The 10,914-nt window shown below is 34.3% G+C and overlaps 1 protein-coding gene across 1 annotated transcript; it reads left to right on the top strand.

Annotated features, from left to right (window-relative positions):
- The first annotated feature begins 5,048 nt into the window (after positions 1-5,048).
- On the top strand, positions 5,049-5,423 carry LOC137717073 (uncharacterized). Its single transcript, XM_068456387.2, has one exon. It carries the CDS (start codon positions 5,049-5,051, stop codon positions 5,421-5,423), a length of 375 nt encoding a protein of 124 aa, XP_068312488.2.
- The last annotated feature ends 5,491 nt before the right edge of the window (positions 5,424-10,914 follow it).

The raw sequence follows: 10,914 nt of genomic DNA, 5'->3' as shown, positions 1-10,914 counted from the left end.
AACAAGTGAGAGTCCTATAGACAATGTGACTGTAACACCAAAATAATTTGTCTCGTAATTGGGTTTGGGAAATAACTTAGCTAGATAATTTTACCCACCTTCTTTTCCACTTCTCATGTTCCTTTACCTCATGCTATGCCCCCCGTCCTTCCCCTCTCTCATATTCGGCTTTCTTGCATGGACCACAAAAACACTGAGCCATCGTGCATGGACCACTCAACCACTTAACCCTTCCTCACTGTTTTTCCTAACCCCACCCTCACGCCCTCCCCCTCCCCCAAGAAAAAACAAAAGAAATAAATTGGACCAAAAAAAAGGTCCAAACTTTTTGAAAGATATTTGTGGGAATCCAATATCTGTTCATGAATCTGTACATTTAATTTCCAATAATGTTCCACCCAATCTTTGGTAGCATTATTTGTACTTGGTATTGTTAGGGATATGAGTGATTTTCGGACCGATAAAAGCGAAAACAACTTTTCTAATTTTTGTTACAAAATTTCGGAAGCGGATCAAAATTTTTATATTCGGAATTATTGGAATAGGAGTACGTAATCTCGGCAATTTTGAATTTATTTCGGAAATTCACAAATTCAAATGGTCATTTTGGTTCTGTCCCTAGTGAACCTAATTGTTAGATTGAAATCTTGTTTGTTTAAATATTTTGATTGATACCTTAACACCATTTAAGGTATTTAATTCTTGTGCTTATGCATTTAATTTCCCACTTCTAAAATTTAAAAAAAATCAAATAATATTAAAAAAAACAATTACTTAAAATCAATAATAGAGTTTCATATAGTTCTAGCAAAAAAAATAATGCACTCACATAATTATTAATATATTTTAAAAATTAACTACTGATATATTTCAAAACATAAAATAAATATATATAATTAGCATGGGTACATTCAACAAAACAAGTATAGGTACAAATTAAATTAAACAATATAGGTACATATTAAAATTTGGACGTTCCAACTTGCACCCCTAGTCAGGGATGAAGAAACTAGCTAGCTATATATTTTCATTATCCCTCTTTCTTCTTCGAATTTCATATATATCAAGGTCATCTATTCATAATATGATTATTAATTTTCCGTCAACCTTGAGTTTATTGGGATCTCAAAGGAAATCGAACACTGTTCAAAGCGAATGCTCTATATTTTAGACCTTTTTCAAAAGGTAGAGAAAACGAATGTAAAAAGAGAGAAGAAAAGGAGATGATCTACTTTGTTAGAAACCCTTAAGCAAGTTGTTAATTACAATATGCCTTGCCTGCTTAATTAGTAGTTCTCCTGTGCCTCCTCTGGGGAAGCGTGCACGAAAACTTGCCATCTTTGGGCTGTAAGAAGAGGGAACAAAAGCCCCAGAATGGTGAAAGGTAAAAGGCCACCAACCATATATACAAACCCCACAAACTCTTCAGCTACTGCTGCAGGCGATATGAATCATACGATATGAAAGATGAGGAAAAATAAAAAGAAAAAAAAAGTAACAAAAGGACATATAATAGAGCAAAGCAAGGCTTCGATGATGATGTGTTTATTGCCCTTTCTTATGTGATGTCACACCACCCACCAGGTATCTTACGAGACCTGAGTTTTTTTTGTTTATTTTCCAGTTACTTAAACGTACTTGTCAGAAATGAAAATCCTCTTATTGATCTAACCATCGATTCAAGTCTATGTTTGTTATATTGGATTTGGAATATTGGCCAAATTCTTCTCACCATATCTAGTATTCACATCAGGTAGCTAGAGTGATTGAAATTAAGAACTTTGGGGGCAGTTTAACTATTTAAGCCTACTTTTGGAGATTTTCTATTATGTCCGCATGTATAGGGATCCTTGGGCGTTTTATTTTCACAAGAATTCTTGGTCGTTGGAATTTTAACCGCACATCTAATTAACCTTCCATTCATCATCAACATGCATGCCGGATTATAATAGAATATTATTATTTTTGCCCATGCAAGTGACAAAGAAGGAATATTAATTCACTGCCTTCTTGCATGAAGCTTCACGCAGACAAAATTTTCCATTTGATGAAGCAGAGAAATGTTGGACTTTTAACTAGAAATATTGAGGAGGCTTTAGAAGTTTTTATACCGATTTGTTCACAAGGGCGGCTATGGAATATTTGGCCTTGGCATGATAGCGGCATTATTGGGGAAGGAAGTGGCTTGGTAGTGCACCTTACCCAAGGTGCATGTCGCTAGGTCAATTCATGCTTCGACGCACTCCCACCTCGTGTTTTCTATAGAGTGTTGTGCCATACTTTGAAAATTACACGGTTCAAAAGAACTCTAACTCATTTATTTGGATGAAAGCTCCTTCTTCCAACCTTATAGAGAGCCCCGGAATTATTGATTAAGAATTTAGAATATTTTTCTATTGACTTCGATCGCTCAAATTTGTGTGTATATAAATATATCATGAAAAATGAGAATATTTTGACGTATTTATCATTGTTTGGTGGAATTTGTCAATACAAAAAATATGACAAGGAAATTGAAATGCGTGTTATTTCGAATCTGTTGCCCTATCATCCTCGATTTAAGCAAGATGATGTTCTTTCAAACCACTTAGTTTTGCCTTCCCTTCAACATTCCCTTTCAGAAATTGAATTGTGACAGAAAATTTGAGAAGGCCGAGCCTACAACACGAAAACGTAGTCACATGCCATGCATGAAGAAGACAATAAAAACATTATAAAACATGGGACAAGGATGCAATATTATAATTAACGCCATTTTTGCCAAATCCTTTTGCTACATTTCCCACATTTTCTGGGTTCACATTGTTTCGTTTTCATTCTCTGTACAGTTGACGACTTCCATACACCCCAACTGGTATCCAGAGAGCGACCCAGTTTTTAGGGTTTCCAACTACCACCATAGGCCCCCCCAAACAAACTCATCATCGATCCTTGCTGCTCATTTGCTCCCCAAAGAACATTAATCTAACTCTTAAACTCCAAACAAATACCAACCAGCCTCTAACGTACACCTTTGCTTTTGTCATTCTAATTAAACAAGAGGGTCATCTAAGCTACGAATTCGCATTAGAATGAGAAGACGTTTGATATATGCCTTAATTAGTAGAGATTGGCCGAGATATCGTCTATCTAATAGTTACAATTACGTTCACTTATAATGTGTATTCATATTCTATATAAAAAAAAAACATACTCCAACAAGCTTTCATTCCTACACTAACACATTGTTAAAAACCAAGACCCCGTACAAATTACGGAAGATATATACGGTCAATTGTTAGAGTGACAAAAGTATCCGAGTGAAGAATGAATCAAAGGCCTAGATGTTGCCACTTGTCAGTACATAAGATAGGTATAAGAGTTGTTATAGGTAGTTACAAGGTTGTTAGAATCTTATCCAAGCGGCAAACTTTCATTACAAGATTTAGTAAGTTTGTTTCTGTATAAAACACAACTGTAAAGATTACTTCATCATCAAGAAATATACAAGCTTTCTCTCAAACAATCTTGAGCTCTCTTTCTCTCTGATTCTTCTTGAAATTTCCTCTTTACTTTCTTCAATCTTTCTCCAATCTTAACATCAATCACATGCGTGCACGTGATTGATTTCTTATCATTGATGTAGTATGTGTATTTTGTGTAGTTGATTGGTTTCCTATCATTGATGTAGTCGTGTTTTATCGTGAAATGCATTATGCGATTAGATATTATTCTCTCGTGCGATTGAGTGAACTCAATTGTCCTCTGCAAATTACATGTACAATTGTCTTACCCACGCATCAGATCAATCAAATCGGGTGTCCTTGGTTGGCACAAGGACTGACTATTATTTTCCTTTTTCTCCTGAGATGGATAATGACTAGTGCTTTTTTTATTTATATTATTTAGGAGAAATTAGGTTCTCATCCCTCCTTTTGCTACTTGATTAAAACCTTATTTCTTTTCAATTTTTGATCAATGTCTTTGGGGATTAATAACATCATTAATTATTTCAATAACACAATATTTTTTATTTTTAAATATATTCCTTTAGTGTTAAAAATGTTACAATTAGTATATTTATATTTATGGCTAAATTTTTAATCATATATTTTTATTTTTAGTTTGTACCCATTTTTAATTTGCAAACCTTTTTAATTTGTACCAATTTTCGTTTTCAGTTTTAATTTGTACCCATATATTAATTTCTTTTTGTGCCCATATTTTTTAAAGTTTTAATTGTATTTGTGCCCATGTGTTTACCGTCACGTGACATTGTATAATTAATCAATGATAGAAAAATTACATATAGTATATTTATGTCTTATGGCTAAATTTTTTATCATATATTTATATTTTTAGTTTGCACCCACTTTTTAGTTTTAATTTGTACCCATGTATTAATTTCTTTTTGCGCCCATATTTTTAAAAATTTCATTTGTACTCATAATTTTTTAATCTTTTATTTGTACCCTAATTTATTTATAATGTACCCATTCTTCTTTATTAATGTACCACTTTGTTATCTGTGAAATGTACCAATTTTTTTAACACTATGGATACATTCTTTTGCCATTTATTATTTATTATTGTTACATAGTTTTTATCCATTTATTCAATCAAAATGTTTGAATTTTTTTATTGTAGCCGTTTCTAATAGTATTATAATGAGATATTTTAAATTTGTAGGATTATAAATCTCATAAAATATCAAACAATTAATGTCAAAACTATAAAAATATTAATATTAATAATAATATACTGAGGTGTACAAAGTCAGGGGACTTTGATCAAACTTTGAATACCATTAAGGTTTTAGTCAAATAGTGTTAGGGACTAGGGACTGCAGCTAAAGGATCCCTATTATTTATTTTTTTTAAGGAAACGATAGATGTTATATATTAGGAAAAGTCATTACAAAGTTAACTCATGAAAGAGATACATCCTTGAAGAGGACATCCAGTAAAATCCCTGGAGGGGTTACATCCCAAATACATTCATGAACTACAGTAATTCCGCACCACACCAATTCCCCTAAATGGACTCCACCCCCACTAGGTTCCCTAAAAATGAACATCGATGGCGCTTGGATCTCATCCCGTAGGTTAGGTGGTGTCGGGCTCATTGTCAGGGATGACTCTGGAGGTTTTTTAGCAGTTAAGGCTGCAAATTTCAGGGATACCTCCTCCCCTCTTCTGGCTGAAGCTCTTGCGGTTCAATCGGCGGTGATTTGGGCAATTTTTAGGGGATTTCACAACATTATCTTTGAAACTGATTCACTTCAGATTGTAGAAGCTCTCAGGGACCCTTCAATTAACCTTTCCTCTATTGGACAGATTATTGAGGACATCGAGGCCCTCCGCTCCTCAATCACTGAAGTTTGCTTTACCCACACTCACCGTCACGCCAATCAAGCTGCGCATAGGCTTGCTCGGTTTGGATAATGACTAGTGCTAGTCCTATACAGACCTAATTATCCAATTATAAACATGTTGATGTACAAACATTAGAGATTTGAATTGGTGATGGGGATGCAAGGTGACAACTGAATTTAAGGGTCCTTCTCCCATAAGCCCTAACAAAATTTGCAGTTGGCAGGTCAGTGACTTCTCCCATCTTTCAATTTCACGGTCACAAAGAGACGTGCTATAAATTATACGTAAGGCTCAATTGCATTAGGGTTGCAAGTTGGATTCAAAATTCCAGTTTTGACTGAGAAAATTCGAGAATTCAAACATTTAAATGAAATCGGAATGTATCTTAAAATTTGGAGATAATTACCGAATTTCGATTAGTGCTCTAAGAATTTCAAGATTAAATTAAATTTCGAACATTTGGAAAATGAAATAAAAGTTTTTGAATCTTTTTGGAATTAAGTTGGAACCTTTGTTTTTGATCCGATTCATTAAAAAATAACCACTTACTCACTTGCATGGTCAATTTCTTGGTAGCATATTGCGCCAAGCAGTTTTGTGAGAGGAGTAGTATAAAAGGTAACAAATAGAGTGGTTTTTTTATTTTTATTTTTTACAATTTAACTAAGCGATTAGTGATGATTAATCACCATGTCATAAGACAAGTAATAATTAAAGAAAATTAATATGACAAATCCATGACATAAAGATAAGTCCCCATATTCAAATACAATCACCCAAATTTCCAAAATTGTTCATAAACTTTTTCCAAAAATAGGTCCAGTTGAAAACTAGCACAATAATTTCAGGGGCATCAAGACAAAAGTATAGTTTTGAAGAGATGGAAAATCAACAATATGTGAGATTTGTTTTGAAAAAATAGGACATGTGGTTCGTTATTATTGATCTATGTTATTGGGTTGCGATACGACATTCTGAAATCAATTTCTAAGCGTTATCCATATAACATCAGTCCTTAACAAATTAACAGCATAGATTATTTAATTAATAATGTGATCAATAAAGTATATACCGTGTGTGTGTGTGTGTGTGTGTGTATATATATATATACACAAACCGTCTTTGGGCTGTAAGAAGAGGGAACAAAAGCCCCAGAATGGTGAAAGGTAAAAGGCCACCAACCATATATACAAACCCCACAAACTCTTCAGCTACTGCTGCAGGCGATATGAATCATACGATATGATAGATGAGGAAAAATAAAAGGAAAAAAAAAGTAACAAAAGGACATATAATAGAGCAAAGCATGGCTTCGATGATGCTGTGTTTATTGCCCTTTCTTATGTGATGTCACGCCACCCACCAGGTATCTTACGAGACCTGAGTTCTTTTTGTTTATTTTCCAGTTACTTAAACGTACTTGTCAGAAATGAAAATTCTCCTATATCGATTGATTCTAACTATTCATACTTATATTCAATAAATAAAAAAACGACTGTGATAACTGTTTATATATCTTCGTAGACCTTGGAATTTGAATTTGCGAATGATCGAGGGTTAATATTTTCCCCTCCACAAAGAGTTTCATTTTCAATTACAAACTTGGCTTATTGATCTAACCATCGATTCGAGTCTATGTTTGTTATATTGGATTTGGAATATTGGCCAAATTCTTCTCACCATATCTAGTATTCACATCCGGTAGCTAGAGTGATTGAAATTAAGAACTTTGGGGCAGTTTAACTATTTAAGCCTACTTTTGGAGATTTTCTATTATGTCCGCATGTATAGGGATCCTTGGGCGTTTTATTTTCACAAGAATTCTTGGTCCTTGGAATTTTAACCGCACATCTAATTAACCTTTCATTCATCATCAACATGCATGCCGGATTATAATAGAATATTATTATTTTTGTCCATGCAAGTGACAAAGAAGGAATATTAATTCACTGCCTTCTTGCATGAAGCTTCACGTAGACAAAATTTTCCATTTGATGAAGCAGAGAAATGTTGGACTTTTAACTAGAAATATTGAGGAGGCTTTAGAAGTTTTTATACCGATTTGTTCACAAGGGCGGCTATGGAATATTTGGCCTTGGCTTGATAGCGGCATTATTGGGGAAGGCAGTGGCTTGGTAGTGCACCTTACCCAAGGTGCATGTCGCTAGGTCAATTCATGCTTCGACGCCTCCCACCTCGTGTTTTCTACAGAGTGTTGTGCCATACTTTGAAAATTACACGGTTCAAAAGAACTCTAACTCATTTATTTGGATGAAAGCTCCTTCTTCCAACCCCATAAAGAGGCCTGAAATTATTGATTAAGAATTTAGAATATTTTTCTATTAACTTCGATCGCTCAAATTTGTGTGTATATAAATATATCATGAAAAATGAGAATATTTTGACGTATTTATCATTGTTTGGTGGAATTTGTCAATACAATAAATATGACAAGGAAATTGAAATGCGTGTTATTTCGCTGTTGCCCTATCATCCTCGATTTAAACAAGATGATGTTCTTTCAAAGCACTTCGTTTCGCCTTCCCTTCAACATTCCCTTTCAGAAATTGAATTGTGACAGAAAATTTGAGGCCGAGCCTACAACACGAAAACGTAGTCACATGCCATGCATGAAGAAGACAATAAAAACATTATAAAACATGCGACAAGGATGCAATATTATAATTAACGCCATTTTTGTCAAATCCTTTTCCTACATTTCCCACATTTTCTGGGTTCACATTGTTTCGTTTTCATTCTCTGTACAGTTGACGACTTCCATACACCCCAACTGGTATCCAGAGAGCGACCCAGTTTTTAGGGTTTCCAACTACCACCATAGGCCCCCCCCCAAACAAACTCATCATCGATCCTTGCTGCTCATTTGCTCCCCAAAGAACATTAATCTAACTCTTAAACTCCAAACAAATACCAACCAGCCACTAACGTACACCTTTGCTTTTGTCATTCTAATTAAACAAGAGGGTCATCTAAGCTACGAATTCGCATTAGAATGAGAAGACGTTTGATATATGCCTTAATTAGTAGAGATTGGCCGAGATATCGTCTATCTAACAGTTACAATTACGTTCACTTATAATGTGTATTCATATTCTATATAAAAAAAAACATACTCCAACAAGTTTTCATTCCTACACTAAAACATTGTTAAAAACCAAGACCCCGTACAAATTACGGAAGATATATATGGTCAATTGTAAGAGTGACAAAAGTATCCAAGTGAAGAATGAATAAAAGGCCTAGACGTTGCCGCTTGTCAGTACATAAGATAGGTATAAGGGTTGTTATAGGAGGTACAAGGTTGTTAGAATCTTATCCAAGCGGCAAACTTTCATTACAAGATTTAGTAAGTTTGTTTCTGTATAAAACGCAACTGTAAAGATTACTTCATCATCAAGAAATATACAAGCTTTCTCTCAAACAATCTTGAGCTCTCTTTCTCTCTGATTCTTCTTGAAATTTCCTCTTTACTTTCTTCAATCTTTCTCCAATCTTAACATCAATCACATGCGTGCACGTGATTGATTTCTTATCATTGATGTAGTATGTGTATTTTGTGTCGTTGATTGGTTTCCTATCATTGATGTAGTCGTGTTTTATTGTGAAATGCATTATGTGATTAGATATCATTCTCTCGTGCGATTGAGTGAACCCAACCGTCCTCTGCAAATTACATGTACAATTGTCTTACCCATGCATCAGATCAATCAAATCGGGTGTCCTTGCTTGGCACAAGGAATGACTATTATTTTCCTTTTTCTCTTTGGATGGATAATGACTAGTGCTTTTTTTATTTATATTATTTATTTTTTTCAAGGAAACGATAGATGTTATATATTAGGAAAAGTCATTACAAAGTTAACTCATGGAAGATATACATCCTTGAAGAGGACATCCAGTAAAATCCCTGGAGGGGTTACATCCCATATACATTCATGAACTACAGTAATTCCGCACCACACTAATTCCCCTAAATGGACTCCACCCCCACTAGGTTCCCTAAAAATGAACATCGATGGCGCTTGGATCTCATCCCGTAGGTTAGGTGGTGTCGGGCTCATTGTCAGGGATGACTCTGGAGGTTTTTTTAGCAGTTAAGGCTGCAAATTTCAGGGATACCTCCCCCCCCTCTTCTGGCTGAAGCTCTTGCGGTTCAATAGGCGGTGATTTGGGCAATTTTTAGGGGATTTCACAACATTATCTTTGAAACTGATTCACTTCAGATTGTAGAAGCTCTCAGGGACCCTTCAATTAACCTTTCCTCTATTGGACAGATTATTGAGGACATCGAGGCCCTACGCTCCTCAATCACGGAAGTTTGCTTTACCCACACTCACCGTCACGCCAATCAAGCTGCGCATAGGCTTGCTCGGTTTGGATAATGACTAGTGCTAGTCCTATACAGACCTAATTATCCAATTATAAACATGTTGATGTACAAACATTAGAGATTTGAATTGGTGATGGGGATGCAAGGTGACAACTGAATTTAAGGGTCCTTCCCCTATAAGCCCTAACAAAATTTGCAGTTGGCAGGTCAGTGACTTCTCCCATCTTTCAATTTCACAGTCACAAAGAGACGTGCTCTAAATTATACGTAAGGCTCAATTGCATTAGGGTTGCAAGTTGGATTCAAAATTCCAGTTTTGACTGAGAAAATTCGAGAATTCAAACATTCAAATGAAATGGGAATGTATCTTAAAATTTGGAGATAATTACCGAATTTCGATTAGTGCTCTAAGAATTTAAAGATTAAACTAAATTTCGAACATTTGGAAAATGAAATAAAAGTTTGTGAATCTTTTGGAATTAAGTTGGAACCTTTGTTTTTGATCCGATTCATTAAAAAATAACCACTTACTCACTTGCATGGTCAATTTGTTGGTAGCATATTGCGCCAAGCAGTTTTGTGAGAGGAGTAGTATAAAAGGTAACAAATAGAGTGGTTTTTTATTTTTATTTTTTACAATTTAACTAAGCGATCAGTGATGATTTATCACCATGTCATAAGACAAGTAATAATTAAAGAAAATTAATATGACAAATCCATGACATAAGATAAGTCACCATATTCAAATACAATCACCCAAATTTCCAAAATTGTTCATAAACTTTTTCCAAAAATAGGTCCAGTTGAAAACTAGCACAATAATTTCAGGGACATCAAGACAAAAGTATAGTTTTGAAGAGATGGAAAATCAACAATATGTGAGATTTTTTTTTGAAAAAATAGGACATGTGGTTCGTTATTATTGATCTATGTTGTTGGGTTGCGATACAACATTCTGAAATCAATTTCTAAGATTTATCCATATAACATCAGTCCTTAACAAATTAACAGCATAAATTATTTAATTAATAATGTGATCAATAAAGTATATACTGTGTGTGTGTATATATATATATATTTATTTATTTATTTATTTAAACTTCTTATTTAAGTGTGATTGTGTAAATCTTAGATTAGATTTGATTCTATTTATTCTTCCCTATTAGGACTTGTATTCCTTGGAGGACAATGATTTCTTTTCTCTCTTAT

The sequence above is a fragment of the Pyrus communis genome, chromosome 8 (assembly GCF_041283825.1).
Source record: "Pyrus communis isolate YQ-2024b chromosome 8, ASM4128382v1, whole genome shotgun sequence".
Lineage (NCBI taxonomy): Eukaryota > Viridiplantae > Streptophyta > Magnoliopsida > Rosales > Rosaceae > Pyrus > Pyrus communis.
This window is presented reverse-complemented; position numbering and strand designations above follow the sequence as displayed.